Raw genomic sequence first — 18355 nt, 5'->3', positions numbered from 1 at the left:
GTATTGGCCTTGTGGTGGTCATTTGGAAACTATGCACAAGGATTCACACATAGGGGGTTACGGGACGAGGGAGCGGGGAGGGGGTGGATGTGACGGGTGTAGGGGGTGGGCATATTGGCATAAGTCAGGCTTTACACTTCTGGAAGGGAGGTCAGGAGGAACTGATGTTCTGTGGGGTTGTTGTTGCCCTGTAGGAGCGCAATGCAGAAAGCGCCATCGAGGCTCTGAAGGAGTATGAGCCTGAGATGGGGAAGGTTTACCGGTCGGACAGGAAGAACGTCCAGATGATCAAGGCCAGGGAGATCGTCCCTGGAGATGTGGTGGAGGTGTCCGGTAAGATTCAGATTCAGATTCAGATGTTCAGATTTAGGTAAGAACTGTATAAGCCTCTAAACACTGATCTGGGTTCAGTTTTGGATTTCTCTTACCTAATGACTAAAGGGCTGCGATTTTGGGGCTGATCCTAGATCTGAGCCCAAGGGCAACATCTACCCATTTAGGCCCTAGAGTTGTAGGCCCAGTCCCAAGTCGACCCTTAGCCCCAATACCCACTAAAAATGAATGTAGATCTGATGTAAGCGAAACAATCTACCTTGCCTATCAGAGATGAAGGTTTAGAGATCAAAGCATATAGCCCTTTTTACAACAACTTTTATCACAAAACGTACAATTTGTCACAAAATGAGTCACAAAGTGCTTGAATCTGTCCAATCCTCTCAGATTGACATCACGTCGTTAGGGTTTGCTAATATATTATACCAACCCCCCCAAAACAAGGCCTAACACCCATAGTGAATATTGCCTGGTTGACAGACACAGGGAGCATCCCAAAAGGCACTCTTTTTACTTTATAGCCATAGGGCTCTGGTCAAAAGTAGTGCACTATGTAGGCCCTAGGACCCTTGAAGGTACTTGGGCTATCCACAGAGGGTACTTGAAGACTCATGACACCATAGGTCTACTGGTAAAATGCACATGAGGGGGTACTTCAGGGGTACTCAGGGCAGAGCAAAATTCAGTTGGTGGTACAGTTACCGAAAAAGGTTTGCGAACCACTGATGCAGGGAATAGGGTGCCATTTGAGATGTATACCAGTGGCTGGTCCTGGGTCAGATTGGTTTATCCCTCTAATGGTTAAGGTTAGGTTTAGGGTTGGCTAATCTGATCCTAGTATAGATAAAGGGACAGATTTTACTACTAAGGGCACATTTTAATGTTTAATGCGTGTTATTCATTTGCGGGCACAACAAATTTAGCAGGTGATCTACTAAGAATATAGACTAAAATCAATTAATTACATTTACATTTGACATTTGAGTCATTTAGCAGATGCTCTTATCCAAAGCGGCTTACAGTTAGTGAGTGCATACATTTTTTCTTTCGAACCCACAACCCTGGCATTGCAAGTGCTATGCTCTACCAACTGAGCCGCACGGGACCTGCACCAATGCACTAGATGTGTGGCTTGGACATGTGAATGAGTGTGTGTGTGTGCCCGTGTGTATTTGAGAGGGTGAGAAAGAGAGAGAGGGATAGAGAGTGTATGACAATGACTAAGTGTCATTGTGTGACGAAGGGAGGAGGGGGGAGGGAGGGAGGGTGGCTGTCCTTGTGTCCTTGAGACAGTGGGTCCTTTTAAGGCAATCCGAGGGTAAGAGAGAGGGGGGTATAGAAAGAATGAGAGAGATAAATGTATATACATAGTGTACCCATCATCCATACATTTTGTTGTTTATTTATTAGACATTCTTTCTTTCTCATAAATTCTCTCTCTCTCTCACCTGTTCTCTCCATATCACTGTGTCCCCAAGGTCTCGCCCTCTCTTTCTGTCTGTCTGTCTGTCTGTGGGGTCAGCTTTCAGTGTCGCTATTCATCCACAGTGCTAAATCTAGTCAGTCATGTCATTCTCTCTCTCTCGCTCTCTTTCACTCTCTCAATTCAAATGGGCTTTATTGGCATGTACTTCCAAAGCAAGTGAAATAAACAATCACAAATTAACAGTTAACATTAAACACACAAAAGTTTCAAAAGAGAAAGCCGTTTGAAATGTTACATTATTAACTAGGTACAGTGTTGTTACAATGTGTAAATAGTACAAATGTTTTCCCAATAGGTTATATAATTTACTTTTTTTTTGTTATAATGTGGTTGGGTCAGATTGTCTGAGTGCTGTCCTGAGGCGTTGTTGGGTTGGTAGTGGTTAATAAACTTAGCCTCAGGACTAGTTGGATGAGGGGACTTTTCTCTATTATCAACTCTCTATCTCTCTCCCTCTCTCTCTCACACCCTCTCGCTCTCTATTTTGCCATACTGAAGAGTCAAAATTTCAAATAGTGATATTTTGACAGTGTAAAAAAGCAGTGTATTGTCAGAATGCACTCTAAAAAGTCAGACTAAGCACAACGTTAACCAGGGGAAACCTTGATTGTGATAAAGACTCTGAATTAAAATTGAGTAATTAGGTTTGAACATTCGTGAAATTAACTCTGAAGTGGAGTGTAGTTTGTGTGTATATGCGTGAGGTTGAGAGAGCTACTTTGAACTAACATTGTCTATGTGTTTTCTTTCTTTCCCAGTTGGTGACAAAGTCCCCGCTGACATCAGACTCGTCAAAATAAACTCTACTACTCTGCGTGTTGACCAGTCCATCCTCACTGGTGAGTGATATTATCAACTCTGTCTCAGTCTTAACCCTCTTTACAGGACTACAATGGAAATAAATTAGGGCTGTCAGAGTTAATCAGTTAACTCGAGTTAACTTTTAGTAATTTTAGTGCACTTTTCTTTTGTCAAGATTTATCCCATTGTCTGAAAGCTTTGAAAATACACAGAAAACATCCTAAATACATCATCTATACAGCTAAAATCTACAATGCCATGTAAAAACAAGCTGACATTGAGGTTAAATAAAGTGTGATTTCTCAATTTGGCCAAAATAACATAAATCTATTTGGATAACCATTATTTTATACAAACTAAAAACGTTAATATTCTTGTAATGTTTTTTGTATGAAAAATCTTAAATTACATTTGGAATTTGCATTTAAATCCTGAGAGTTACCTTGATTAAATGTTTTTAATCTTTTGACAGCCCTAAAATAAATACATGTAAAACCTTTTTATTGTAAAACTGTCTCTCTCCTCTTTCAGGTGAGTCTGTCAGTGTGATTAAGCACACCGATGCCGTCCCGGACATGAGAGCTGTCAACCAGGACAAGAAGAACATGCTTTTCTCTGTGAGGGCCTCTCCTACTGTATATATTTATCCATCTATCTTTCTATTCCTCCATCTTGGAATCTCTCCATAAATCTAACTGTCGATTTCCACACTCCTGCCCTTCTCTATATGAGCCTCTTGTACTCTCCATCTCCTCCACCCTTACAGCCATTAATTGACCGCTCTCTCTCTCTCCCTCTTTCCACTATCTCCTTCTCCCCTCTCTCTTTCTGTATCTCCTTTTCCCCTCTCTCCCTCCCTTTCTCTCGCTCCCCCTTCCCCTCTCTCTCCCTCCCTCTGTCCGTACCTCAAGGGCACCAACATCGCTTCAGGCAAGGCTATCGGCGTAGCCGTGGCGACCGGTGTCTCTACAGAGATCGGGAAGATCCGTGACCAGATGGCTGCGACAGAGCAGGAGAAGACCCCCCTGCAGGCCAAACTGGACGAGTTCGGAGAGCAGCTCTCCAAGGTGAGACAGACAGCTACTACTACACTGCTACTACACTACTACTACTACACTACTATTTCTACTACTACTACACTATTTTAGTTGTTGCAACTTGACAAGATTATTTTCCCCGCTGCCTTAAAATGGTCAAGTAGCCAATTTTTGCCCGTTTTGATTTGATGCAACTTAAAGAGATATTTCACCCAAATTACAAAATTACAATGGAATTTGTGCCACAAATGGTCAAACATAAGCATTTGGAAACAGTGCCAGGGAAATAAAACCAAGTCATACCTTGTCCATAGACTTACAATGTAAGGAAACCAATAGTGTAATGATGACAATTGTATTACATATCTTTTTAAAATCAGGCTTTATCTGACAACCTTTTGTTGTCTATTCCATAACAGGTCATCTCCCTGATCTGCGTTGCCGTGTGGATGATCAACATCGGCCACTTCAACGACCCCGTCCATGGAGGCTCCTGGATCCGCGGGGCGGTCTACTACTTCAAGATCGCTGTGGCCCTGGCTGTGGCTGCCATTCCTGAGGGTAAGCACCTGATACTGGAATAGCACTAATCTAATCTAAAAAGTCTAGATGGGTCAAAGTAAAGTGGACAAAAGTAAATCAACCAATCACGCTCTAGACTGTGTTAACCTGCTGAGCTAAAGCCTATGTAGCAAAACTAATGCAAGTCTTCAGGTCTCAAGCAAGGTTTCTCATCACAAGAACATGGTTCACTGTATAACTAATAACACTCTTTCCCCTTATCTCTCTTTCTCTACCATCTCTCCCCCTTCTCCCCCTATCTCTCTTTCTCTACCGTCTCTCCCCCTTCTCCCCCTCTCTCTCCTTCTCTACCCCTTCTCCCCCCTCTCGCTCCCTCCCAGGTCTGCCCGCTGTGATCACCACTTGCCTGGCTCTGGGTACCCGCCGCATGGCCAAGAAGAACGCCATCGTCCGCTCCCTGCCCTCTGTGGAGACCCTAGGCTGCACCTCCGTCATCTGCTCCGACAAGACCGGCACCCTCACCACCAACCAGATGTGTGTCACCAAGGTGGGTACACACACACGCCGTACAAACACACACACACAAACGTCTTGGTTTTTAACCAAATAAAACGAAATGGGAAAAAAACATTTGTTTTTTTATGTTTCTAAATACAAAGTATACAGCCACCAAAAGCACATTAGGCTACTCTTGTTCCATGCACATATGGGCAGTGTGCGTTACGGCTGGATAGGCTGCGTTTCCGCTGTCAAAATTCATGCCATAATCAACTGAGTTACTGCTAGAACCAGCTTTTGGTTGGTCTTAAATATCGCTACCGGCTCTGCCTGAAATTAGCACTTTGGATCATGTTAAGGACACGCCTAAAATATTTCCACCCCTCCCATCTGAGCGCAAGCTTGCTGATATAAAACAGGTAAATTACCGAACCTGGCGTTAGAGATGGAAAATGCCAGTGCGCCAGTTTTTAGATAACGAAATTGCAAACTGACATGCGTTTGACACTAGTGCCGCCTTAATGCCAGCCGAAAATAGAGGCCTTTGTGTCACTGGCCTATACACAATACCCCATAGGGCTCTATTTTCGGCTGGCGTTAAGGTGTGAATGCGAGATTTGTGAATGTGATCTCTAAAATGGTTCTAATATGTACAGTTGAAGTCGGAAGTTTACATACACTTAGGTTGGAGTCATTAAAACTCGTTTTTCAACCACTCCACAAGATTCTTGTTAACAAACTATAGTTTTGGCAAGTCGGTTAAGACATCTACTTTGTGCATGACACAAGTAATTTTTTCCAACAATTGTTTACAGATTATTTTATAATCCACTGTATCACAATTCCAGTGGGTCAGAAGTTTACATACACTAAGTTGACTGTGTCTTTAAACAGCTTGGAAAATTCCAGAAAATTATGTCATGGCTTTAGAAGCTTCTGATCGGCTAATTGGCATCATTTGAGTCAATTGGAGGTGTATCTGTAGATGTATTTCAAGGCTTACCTTCAAATTCAGTGGTATCTGTAAGTGTATTTAGACATAGCCTGTTTAAAACAAAAATGTCTAAAAACATGTTTTCACTTTGTCATTATGGGGTATTGTGTGGAGATGGGTGACAAAATAATTCCATTTAATCCATTTTGAATTCATTTTGTAACGACAAAATGTGGAATAAGTCAAGCAGTATGAATACTTTATGAAAGCAAAAACACAGGTATTGAAAAACTCAAACTGCAATAAAGCATGCTGGGAAATAGGATAATGCAGCCAACTGCAATAGGATTGTGAGTATGCTCAACATTTGGGCATATACTGTAGCAGACCCAACATACAGTGTTGCCTTCCAAAGGCAAACATGAATTTGTCATTTTACTCCAAAAATTACACACATATATTAGATCAATTTATTGTCCTTCTAAAGTCCACCCAACTCACAAAATAACGCTGATTAAGAAATTGGTTCAGTTAGCTTTTTTAAAGTGCATAGTTAAGCAGTGTGTGTTGTGTCTTTGTAATGTGATTCCAGATGTTCATCATTGACAAAGTGGACGGAGACAGCGTTTCTCTGGGTTCCTTCGACATCTCCGGTTCCAAGTACACCCCCGAGGGAGAAGTGTGAGTATAGTCTGGACACACACACACACACACACACACACACACACACACACACACACACACACACACACACACACACACACACACACACACACACACACACACACACACACACACACACACACACCTACCTGACTTACTGTCTTCTCCATCTCTCTCTCAGTACTAAGAATGGTGCGTTAGTGAAGTGTGGCCAGTATGATGGCTTGGTGGAGCTGTCCACCATCTGTGCTCTGTGCAACGACTCCTCTCTGGACTACAACGATGTAAGGAGAAGCTTTCTATGTGTGTGCGAGTGAGTTTGCGTGCGTGCGTGGGTGTGCAGTACTGTGTCAGCACTCAGTATCTGTATATGTGTAGCTGTTATTTTCTGTAGCTGATATGTGCATTAGTCTAGCCCAGATCTGATAGTGTCTTTCCCCTCTCTCTCTCCTGCAGTCTAAGGGCATCTATGAGAAGGTGGGCGAGGCCACTGAGACCGCTTTGTGCTGCCTGGTTGAGAAGATGAACGTGTTCAACACTGAAGTGCGCGGCCTGTCCAAGCCCGACAGAGCCAACGCCTGTTGCTCTGTAAGTCTTCCTCCCTCCCTCCCCCTTTCCCCCCTCTCACCTTTCCTCTCCAGTCCACCCTCTCTCACCCCCGTCTTTTCCTTCTGGCCCTCCACTCCCCCTACTCCTATTCCCCATCCCATCCCTCTCATTCCTCCCACCCCTCTCCAGCCCCATTTCTCCCCCCCCCTCCGTCCCTCTCTAACCCCTGTCCTCTCCGTCTCTCTCCCAGGTGATCAAGCAGCTGATGAAGAAGGAGTTCACCCTGGAGTTCTCCAGAGACAGGAAGTCCATGTCAGTGTTCTGCTCCCCAGCCAAGTCTTCTAAGGCTGCCGTCGGCAACAAGATGTTCGTCAAGGTGAGAGAACACCGGCACCCGTCTCTATGGAAACGCTCAGGGTAAACGTCCCAGTGACGTTGTCATATCAACAAATCTCTATAGCAATCTTGCAGTGATCGTTTCTAAAGTTCCAAAATGTTCCTTGAGTCCTGACCGTTATCTCTCTCCCTCTCCCACCCTCCGTCCCCCTCTCCCTAGGGCGCTCCCGAGGGTGTTATTGAGAGGTGTGCATATGTGCGCGTTGGCACCACCCGTGTGCCCCTGTCCGAGCCGGTCAAGAACAAGATCATGGCTGTGATCAAGGAGTGGGGTACCGGCCGTGACACCCTGCGTTGCCTGGCACTGGCCACCCGCGACACACCCCTCCGCATGGAAGAGATGAACCTCGAAGACGCCACCAAGTTCGGCGACTACGAGGTGAGAAAGGAGCGTCAGGGAAGAGGAATTTAAGTACCTACTGTTTTAATTGCTAGGTAATTAAAGGGGTTCCTGAGTGGCTCAGCAGTCTAAGGCACTGGAGGCGTGACCGGGAGCCCCATAGGGTGGTGCACAATTGGCCCAGCGCCGTCCGGGTTGGGGGGGGGGTTTGGGTGGGGGCTTTACTTGGCTCATCGCGCTCTAGCGACCCCTTGTGGCGTTGAACGGTGTTTCCTCCGACATATTTGTGCAGCTAACTTCCGGGTTAAGCATGCAGTGTGTTAAGAAGTAAGCGGGTCATGTTTCGGAGGACGCATGTCTCGACCTTCGCCTCTCCCGAGACCATTGAGGAGTTGCAGCGATGAGACAAGGTCGTAACTAGCAATTGGGAGAAAATGGGGTAAAAACAACAAAACATTTAATAATAATCATAATTACTAGGTAAATACAAACACTACTACTGGAATTTCTATCTAAATTCATTGCATTCAAGCGTTATTTGAACAACAACTCATTTCATTTCCAAAGCACTTACCCTACGTCTCCCCTCTCTCTCTCTGTCTGTGGTCCTCAGACTGACCTGACCTTCGTGGGCTGCGTGGGTATGCTGGACCCCCCTCGTAAGGAGGTCATTGGAGCTATCGAGCTGTGCAGGGCTGCTGGCATCCGCGTCATCATGATCACTGGTCAGTATACTGGACTGCAAAAATCTGGTGCTTTTCCAAAAATTCCCTGGTTTTCCAGAAAACCCGGTTGGAAGTTCCCTGAATAAAGACGGAATAAACAGGAAATCCGGAATCCTCCAACCAGAATTTCTTGAAAACCTGGGGATTGTGGGAAAGTTACCCGATTTTTGCAACCCTAACTCACCTTTTCTCTCTGTCTCCATGTCTTTATCACTCCATCCATCTACCTCTTCTCCGTTGGTTGTCTTTCCTCCATTAGTCCTGTGTAGCTCAGTTGGTAGAGCATGGCGTTTGCAACGCCAGGGTTGTGGGTTCGATTCCCACGGGGGGCCAGTATGAAAAAAAAAAAATATATGCACACACTAACTGTAAGTCGCTCTGGATAAGAGCGTCTGTTAAATGACTAAAATGTATTATATTTCACTCTGGTGGTCTCAGAGAGGACAGAAATAAATTGAGAAACAATATCTTACGACAACTCATTATCTTCCCTCTCTCTCCCTCCCTCCCTCCCAGGTGACAACAAGGGAACAGCCGTGGCTATCTGCCGTCGTATTGGCATCTTCACTGAGGATGAGGACACCACTGGCAGAGCCTTCACTGGCCGTGAGTTTGACGACCTGCCCCTCCACGAGCAAAAAAAAGCAGTCCGCAAGGCCTGCTGCTATGCCCGCGTTGAGCCCTCTCACAAGTCCAAGATCGTTGAGTTCCTGCAAGGCTTCGACGAGATCACCGCCATGGTGAGGGGAGGGAACAGGAACAGAGAAGACACTCCTATTCAAAACTCAAAAGCTTTATTGTACAACCATCCAATTTACAAAAAACTGAATATTTGCCAAATACGATTCATATCACACAGAACACATCACTAACAGTCATCCTCCTTCTCTACCTTCTCTTCTCTTTTCTCTCTCTTCCTCCCCCTCCACCAGACCGGAGATGGAGTGAACGATGCCCCCGCCCTGAAGAAGGCCGAGATCGGCATCGCCATGGGCTCTGGCACTGCCGTTGCCAAGTCTGCCTCTGAGATGGTCCTGGCTGATGACAACTTCTCTTCCATCGTGGCAGCTGTCGAGGAGGGCAGAGCCATTTACAACAACATGAAGCAGTTCATCCGTTACCTCATCTCCTCCAACGTTGGGGAGGTTGTCTGGTGAGTGTTCGAGGGGGGGGGGGGGGGGGGGGGGGTTGAAGTGAACACATCGTGACCACATCGCGACTGACACATAACCGTGGTTGACCGCCAATCCAGAGGGAATTGTTGGAAGACTTCACTGTAGTAGCAGCATAACTACTTGACAGCCAATAAAGAAGAAGTATGAGCGTGACCAAGACACCACCGTGGCCAAGAACATCAATATGACTGCCACACACAGTTCTAGTCACAACTTACTCTTCTCCTTTTCTCTCTCTCTCCTCATCCATCCCTCCACCTCTCTCAGTATCTTCCTGACCGCTGCCCTGGGTCTGCCGGAGGCTCTGATCCCTGTCCAGCTGCTGTGGGTCAACCTGGTGACTGATGGTCTCCCTGCCACCGCCCTGGGCTTCAACCCCCCTGACCTGGACATCATGGGCAAGCTGCCCCGCTCCCCCAAGGAGCCCCTCATCTCTGGATGGCTGTTCTTCAGATACCTCGCCATCGGAGGTACGATAGCATAAGATGCCATACCATATAATGTGACACAACAGTTCTATTGTCCATTTGCATGGAAATGTATTTTGTGAAGTCAGGAACACATCAAAAACACCAAATACAATAAAATACACAACAAAACAATACAATTACAAATGCACTGTCCATTCTGCTTTCCTCCTCTCTTTTTCATTCAACAACCGTTGGGGTCACTAGAATACCATTGTGAATGCATGACCAATACATTGCCTCATTCTAAGTAGTTTGCTAGTGTGGATGTTGTTTAAGTAGTATGCTATGGTGGATATTGTTTCTAAAGCCCCGTCTATACCTGGTGCTAACATGCATCCTTTGTCCACATTCTAATTGTGCCCACATTTTTAGACAGGTGTAGACGATTAAAAGACTCATTGTGATCTGATTGTAATCAGATCTTCCAAGTGTAAACAAACAAGATCAGGTCAAAGAACACATTTTTTACATTTAAACATTTTAGTCATTTAGCAGACGCTCTTATCCAGAGCAACTTACAGTAGAGCGCACACATTTTCACACCGTTTTTCATACTTGTCCCCCGTGAGAATCAAACCCACAAACTTGGTGTTGCAAGCGCCAGGCTCTGCCAACTGAGCCACATGGGACCTGTTAGCAGTAGGTATAAACAGGGCTTATGTAGTATGCTAGCGTGGATATTGGAACAGGACCATGTTCCAGGTTCAACATAGACAGTATGCTCACTATCCATCTCTGACCTAATTTTATCTCATGAAGCTATGTCCGACTCTCCAACCCTGAACTATCCCTGGCTCAATCGTCAATCTAACTACAACCCTGACCCAATGTCAAACGCTTAGAGCCTCAACCCTCACCGACTGCTGCTTTGCCCAATAATGGGCGTACAGCAGTGGCAGTCAGTGCCGTTTAAGATGAGGGAGGAAGATTATTTTTTTAATGAGCATGGCCTTATTTCTATTACAGCATATTGGATGACTGTCATTCATATTCCATTCACCCAGCTCAATGTGATGTCGATAGGTTTTAGGCTACTACATGATACTCTCCCTATACCCATCATGAGGTTTCTACAACCTAGCCTATAAATGAAAGTTTACAACGTAGGTGCACAGGTCGAGAGAAAGATTACAGTAATCAAGGTGACAGACAGTGACACATTCAATACAGCCTTGCACACTCTTGCCTGCATCTAGCTGATCTAGGGTGTAATCATTAGTCCAACAGTTACAAACAAGAGTTTCTATTGGACAAATTCAGGGACGTTTATCCCCGTTTTGTTCTGTTTGCTTCCTTTTAAGAAACGTTTTAACCGAATCGGCGGAATGAATACGCCCCTGATCACACGCAAACACAGTTCACTTTCATAGTCAACATAGCTACTAGAACCAACACGTTAGTAAACCCGCTACAATCATGCAGTACAGTCAGCAAGCAGTTTAGCAGTTACACCGGCAGGCCCCAATGGCAATACATTTATAAAACCAAAAGTTTACCTCGACATAGAAAAGTTCCAGTGTTGGATAGCCATAGCTAGCTAGCTAACATAGCATCCCTCTCTGTTTGAGCCAGGTGTTTAAGTAAGCTAAACTAGTTAGCTGCATTCACTAGCTAAGTGAAAGTGAAGAAAAAATATTTATATAGCTAGCTTTCTCTCTCTCTCTCTTGCTTCTCCATCATTTTTGAAGAAATTAATTTGTTCAAAACTGTTCAACTGTTGTCTTTCTCTGACTCAACTACTCACCACATTTTATGCTTTCAGTACTAGATTCATTCGCTGATCTTTTGATTGGGAGGACGGAAACTAGCTGTCCTCCAGCTACACCATGGTGCTACCCTACAGAGTGCTGTTGAGACTACTGTAGACCTTTAATCAATTATTTGGTGGCGTGAATATATTTAGTATCGTTTTATCTAAAAAGGATAACGTTCATATTTCACAACAACAAAAAACACCCCTTCCTCCTCTGAGGAGCCTCCTCTGGCATACAGCCTAGACACCCTGCCCCCTTCTACCACACCACATTCAAATTGAACAGTGCTTTATTGGCACGGTGGTGGGATACAAACTGTAACCAAAGCAATAATCAAATTAATGTTATACCGTTTCTGTACATCCTCGTGATAAAGGAACACAGTAGATAAAAAATATTAATTAAATTAAAAGTGATGCAAAGCGAATTTCCACACAAGCTAACAACAAAGTATGTCCTCATCTCGATACTTCAACAGGTAAAGGAAATCAAATCAATCGGACCAATTATAATTGAGATTAATGTTACCTGACTTCCTGTGGTGTGTTCCAGGCTACGTCGGTGCTGCCACCGTTGCTGCTGCCGCCTGGTGGTTCCTCTACAGTGACGACGGCCCTGGCGTGACTTTCTACCAGCTGGTAAGTAGTAGCATCAGATACGGAAGAGGAAGCAAGACCTCCCACTCCCCAATTTTTATTTCAATGGAAGTCAATGAACTAAGCAGACTGCTCTCTCATTGGTGTCTATGGGAGAGGCATATATATAAATATATAATAATCCTATACAATCCTGGGGGTAGGGAGGACTTACATTTAAATTAGTTATTGAGCAAAAACGTACAGTCTGGTGAGTAGAGCAGAGGTTTCGTCCCAAAAGGCACCCTATTCCTTATATTGGGCTCTGGTCAAAAGTGTTGCACTATAGGAACTAGGGTGCCATTTGGGATGCAACCAGACTCTGTAGAACAGGGAGTGGTCTCCACCTTTACTGGGTGTGCAGGCTTTTGTCCCAGCCCAGCACCAACACACCTGTATCACATAATCAACTATTGCTTTTTAGAATTAGAAAAACTTTGTCCACACAATGTAGAAATGTGTCTTTGGCTTCACCACATAAAAACAAGCATGAAACACCATCCCAGATAATGAAATAAAGCATGCAAAGCACAAACGTGCTACAGTGCCACTGCAGCTCCAAATTCATATATGTTGCATCATTGGTCTAAAACCATAATCATCATCAAGCGATCCTCGTTTAAAATACATAAATGGTCAAAGATCTTCATCATTATTATCATCAATCTTGGGGATATTTAATCTTAGGGGTAGGGGCTACCTAGGATCTACATTTAAACGTTTTACTGAGCAAAAATGTACAGTGAATGATTCTGTGATAATCCAGTAAATGGTTCCATCCTAATTCTCTGATTTTTCTCCTCAGTCCCACTTCATGCAGTGCCATGAGGAAAACGAGGACTTTGTCGGGATCCACTGTGAGGTGTTTGAGGCCGCTCCCCCCATGACCATGGCCCTGTCTGTGTTGGTCACCATTGAGATGTGCAATGCCCTCAACAGGTCAGACTGCAACTTGAACTAGAAGCAACTTTGGTTCCTGCCTGGTTCAATATAAAGGAATGTTTGAAGATTAATGTTAGAAATGCAAGATTCAATTATGCGTAACATATTAAATCCCAGATTAAGCCTACTCCTTGACTAAAAAAGCACTTTCAATGGAGATTATCCATTTGGCATGCTTTGTAGCAGGACAGGAGTAGGTTTAATCTGGGTCCTCAAAATGTGCAACATTGGTAGTTTGTTAGCACTGTAATTATTGATACACACACACACACAGTATATCAATTTAGAGGTAGAACATGAACAGTGAAGTTATATAAAACACTTATGTTTATAAATTATAGCACTTCTATAACAGTGTGTTTCTAAAACACATAGAGTATCAAGAGTATGATATGAAAGCCTAATCCCAGAAGTAGCTATAACATTGAAAGTGTAGTATAACCCCAAAGAAATTTGAAGAGTAATTTTGGATTAAACATGCAGAACAAACATGATCCTCCATCCCTCACCAGGTAATCTCAGATCCCCACACGCTTCTGCACACCTCTTGGCATACACCTATGTGGATAACTGTGTATAAACACACATTTTAAATACTTTCTTTGGATCCACAAATCAAATTGACATTTTAAGAAGGATCCAAACATCTCAGCGTGCGCACACACACAGTGTTCAGCCAGCGTGCATTACGTAACCCCTCCATCTCCCCATCCCTCCCCTCCTCTCCCAGCTTGTCTGAGAACCAGTCCCTGGTGCGCATGCCCCCCTGGAGCAACCTGTGGCTGGTTGGAGCCATGTCCCTCTCCATGTCACTCCACTTCGTGATCATTTACGTCGACCCCATGCCCGTGAGTCTGCCTTGCCTTACCTCACATACTTGTCCTGTCCGGCTCCAAGAACCATTCGTTTGGATCCTACATCCATCTCTCTCTGCCTCTTTTTTTGTCTTACTCTCTCGATCTTCTTCTCACTCTCTCTCCCAGCAAATTTGTTTTTGCTATAGACATTATTGTTATACAGTCCCCTTTACTGAGTTCCCTGACACTAAGGGTTTTATTCGATCCGTATCGCGGAAATTCAGCGTAAGCGTGTGATTGAAATTTAAAGGCAACGTCACCGCGTTAGCGGAGACTGCATTCACGGTAAACGCTACATATGTCGGCTCAATCTGAAATTACCTTAACATTTCTTTCGCACAATCTGTAACGCTTCAGTGATACAGATTGAATAGAGCCCCAAGTAAGAGTATGTGAGAACTAAGAGTATTTGACAACTGAGTAAGGCCTAGATTCAATCTGGACCGCAGAAGATCTGCGTCATAGTGCGATTGACATTTAAAGGAAATTTCCGATTGAGCCAACATATGCAGCGTTTACAGTGAGTGGTCTACGCAAACGCGGAAACATTGCTTTTAAAAAGGTGCATAGCTGAAAAGGGGCGATCGGATTGAATCTAGCCGTAAGAGTATGCGATAACTAAATAATATTATGTGATAACTAAGTAGTAGTATGTGATATGTGTCTGAAATGTACCTGTCCTCTCCGCTGCAGATGATCTTCAAGTTGACCCACTTGAACGTGGAGAAATGGATGGTGGTGCTCAAGCTCTCCTTCCCTGTCATCCTCATTGACGAAGTCCTCAAGTTTGTGGCCCGCAACTACCTGGAGGGTATGGACACACACACATCGATTAAATCTAGAATATTCCTTGTAATAATATCCTGTAATATCCACAGCAATGTTCCTTCTAATTATTTTGGGCACTGAGCAAATTTCAGGTATTGTGAGCGGAAACTTGGAACGTTGTGAGAATTCTGTGCAACTTCTGGCGTATCCTTACAGTTTTAGACAGTAGCCAAAAGGATATTGTGGCTATTTGAGCATAATGTAGGCCTATCAGTGGCCTACCAACAAAACCAATCTCATAACATTTTCACGATTTGGATTTCTATGATATAGCCTACAGTAGCCTATATTTTATAAAAAAATTTATTTAACCTTTATTTAACTAGGCAAGTCAGTTAAGAACAAATTCTTATTTACAATGACGCCAAACCCGGACGACGCTGGGCCAATTGTGCGCCGCCCTATGGGACTCCCAATCACGGCCGGTTGTGATACAGCCTGGAATCGAACCAGGGGGTCTGTAGTGACGCCTCAAGCACTGAGATGCACTCAATATCATATAGGTTGTTCAATGCAGTCTTTTAAAACGTTTTTACATTATGCTCTGGTAGAAAGCAGTAACGCCCCATTGCTGACCAATTTAAGAAAAGGCATTAGGGCTAGGGTGGACTGTAAATTAAGTATAGGACTGTTGCTACAGCAACACATCGGTCAGGATATTAGAGGAATGAGGAGATGGAGCAGGAATCCAATACTTCATTTTACTGCACACACAGAGCACATTGGGTTGTTTGGAAGTGTTGTGGTTTTTGGTCAGTCACGCACAACAAAGAAAGAACAAAGGCAAGATGGCCACCCGATTGAATCACCAGGACAACTGAAAGCTAGGGGGAAAACGGCGGCAGTTAAAATAGTGCAGGAATGTCAATTAGTTCAGTGGGAACAGGTGTGGTAATTAGCCAGAGAGGGGCATGGCCAGAGTAGAGGGAAAACATGGTTGCTGCCTTGAGCCTTTGTAACACCAATACTTACCTATATCTGGGCTAATAACTCGCTAACTAGCATAGAATATCAACAAATGTGCACACGCACGGCTCTGATCTGAAAAGCGGATCCACTCGCTGGTGATTGAGAGACCTACCCGTCAATATAATTATACTCCAATGCGTTTTGGCTTAGCCTAGGCAGCCGATAGTGGGCGCTTCATCTGTACTATCGTCTAGGATTGATGTGCCCAGCCGGTAATACATTTGTGTCCCCCATGGGCCGGCTCGTACATAAAGCATCCTCCATTCAGGCTGCAAAGGCATAATTTTCCTTTTTAACTAGTTTTAATGGCGGGCGGTCAGAATAAAACTGGAAAAATATGTGTTCTGCAGTGTTGCCAACTCCTCAGTAAGGAAAGTAGCTATTGGCTGTCCTAAAAGTCACTAGAAGTTTCTAAATGACGTCATCACCTAATTTGCATAATTGGCCATGTGCATGTAATTGTGATGGACGCTGTAGGAGAGACAAAAAGTGAGTAAAAAACATCCTACATTTACATCCCGCCCTGAATGTAAGCCAGGGCTGGATCAGCCGGCGGTGGCTTCCCGCTTGCGCGATTCATTTGCAGTCTGGACTCGGAGGGGTGAACATCTCCTGCTCTGACTGCAGCTGGTAGGGACTGCTGCGCGAGGACTGGGCCGCCTGTGAGTGCTTTGGGACGGGAGTGGGGCCCACGGCAGCACCCGCTGCTCGTTGAGAAGAGTAAGAACGATACGTGCTTTCACGTCAAAGTCTCCAAAAGTCTCCAATAACACCAGAAAAAGTCGTTAGATTTGTCGCTAGTCGCTTTTTTGAAAATGTGTCGCTAGAGGGGTCTGAAAACTCGCTAAATATAGCGACAAAGTCTGTAGTTAAGGAGGAAAAGATCTAGCGCCCACTATCGGCTACCTAGGCTAGCTGTGGCTCTGCCTACAACAAAATCACAGACTCAATCTTAGATTTGGTTTGTTGCATTGAAAAGTGGCCGATATAATGTTGATTCGATCACAGAGAAAAACGATTATCTATATAGTGCGAACTCAGTGAAGTTTAACCTCTTGCATCTCTGCGCGGGCTGGCATTTCTTCTGCACGGCAGTCCTGGAGGTGGTGCGTGGCCGCGCACAGTTTAGCGTGAACATTGATCCACAGCCTTTCATACCTGCTTCAATGGCTTACTAAGACTGTCATCCATTCTAAATATTATTTATTTAATTGCAAAACCTTTAATAATAATGATCAATCGGTTAATATGATTTACCTTCCTATCAAGTGCCTTCATATCTCTTCTAACCCCTCTCCCCCATTTTTCCTATACCTGCCACTGCCTTGGCTACTCCCCCCTCCATCCTGTTTTCACTTTGTTTATGAATCAATGGTTTTGGATTTTGTGCCCAGATGGAGTCAACACGTAATGTACACTGATAATATATAATACATATAATATCACTCATATGTATTCACTGAAGTCTATGTGTGAGTGTCTTCCTACAGGTTTCTATGTATCCCCATATTGCTTAAGGTTTGTCTAATTTTATGGCTATAATGCCACATTTAGGTAGTATTTAGGTAGCCTGTGTAGACTCTTCCACTAGCAAGATCTAGCTTGGGTTTTAACTTGCTAATATTACAACTTTCCAACATTAACATGTAACTACGGTCAACACACAGTAGCCTATGATTGTATGGAAAAGTCAGGTTTTTTTATGAACATATTATGAAAAATATTGGTATCATTTAGCAGACGCTTTTATCAAAAACAACTTAGTCACGCGTGCATACATTTTACATATGGGTGGCCCCTGGGAATTCAACCCACAATCATGGCGTTGGAAGCGCCATGCTCTACCAACTGAGCGACACAGAACCACCAATATGTGGTGCTGAGTATATAAGTGTTAGATAACGTCAATTGAGCAGTACTAAAATGTAACTAAATTACCAGAATAATAGACATGCCCAACTCCACATCAATAAATAGTACTTAATGTAGATCTAAAAGGATTGTATAATTAGAAATATGGTAATTATAGGCTGGGTTGGAATGTTCCCCATATTGCTTATACCGATCCTCCAAGGGGCTAGTGCTCAATTTGGGACTTGAGTCTAGTCCTACCTCATCCGGTTGCCAATAACCTCAAAATGACGGCCATTTTCTTTCCCATGCAGTTGCTGATGACAACCTAGTAAGCAAGAAGTGGGACTAAAAGATCACGAGGAGTATAAAGGAGAGAAAAGAATGAGAAGAGGAACGGTGGAAGCACTTCCCAGAAACGAGAGACCGTCACTAGAAGTGAGAGAAAAACTATCTGACAAGATCAAAGAATGAAGCACACAAAAGCCACCAGAAAAAAAATTATAAAAACCACAACAAAAAAAAAAAACGTACAAAGAAATACTTTTTTTTTCTTTCTGTGTATGTATTAAAATTAAGTTAATATATTG

The 18355-nt window shown here is 43.9% G+C and overlaps 1 protein-coding gene across 1 annotated transcript; it reads left to right on the top strand.

Annotated features, from left to right (window-relative positions):
• Positions 1–230: 230 nt before the first annotated feature.
• On the top strand, positions 231–18203 carry LOC311120686 (sarcoplasmic/endoplasmic reticulum calcium ATPase 1-like). The gene is made up of 20 exons (XM_084195263.1): positions 231–333; positions 2578–2658; positions 3152–3237; positions 3532–3687; positions 4077–4218; positions 4560–4726; positions 6204–6292; positions 6456–6558; positions 6731–6862; positions 7074–7199; positions 7380–7598; positions 8173–8284; positions 8801–9024; positions 9217–9437; positions 9727–9929; positions 12236–12321; positions 13124–13257; positions 13991–14108; positions 14811–14928; positions 18080–18203. The coding sequence occupies exons 1-20, from the start codon at positions 246–248 to the stop codon at positions 18115–18117; spliced, it is 2643 nt and encodes an 880-aa protein (XP_084051389.1). The 5' UTR covers positions 231–245; the 3' UTR covers positions 18118–18203.
• The last annotated feature ends 152 nt before the right edge of the window (positions 18204–18355 follow it).

The sequence above is a fragment of the Coregonus lavaretus genome (assembly GCF_964263955.1).
Source record: "Coregonus lavaretus genome assembly, contig: HAP1_SCAFFOLD_7117, whole genome shotgun sequence".
In the NCBI taxonomy this organism is placed as follows: domain Eukaryota; kingdom Metazoa; phylum Chordata; class Actinopteri; order Salmoniformes; family Salmonidae; genus Coregonus; species Coregonus lavaretus.
Note: the sequence above shows the minus strand (reverse complement) of the source record. Positions and strands in the feature narration are given on the sequence as shown.

Coding starts and splice junctions, on each gene's coding strand:
- LOC311120686 (XM_084195263.1), top strand. CDS start 246: ATGGGGAAGGTTTACCGGTCGGACAGGAAGAACGTCCAGATGATCAAG. Junction 2,659..3,151: donor TGACCAGTCCATCCTCACTG/GTGAGTGATATT, acceptor CTCCTCTTTCAG/GTGAGTCTGTCAGTGTGATT. Junction 7,599..8,172: donor CCAAGTTCGGCGACTACGAG/GTGAGAAAGGAG, acceptor TGTGGTCCTCAG/ACTGACCTGACCTTCGTGGG.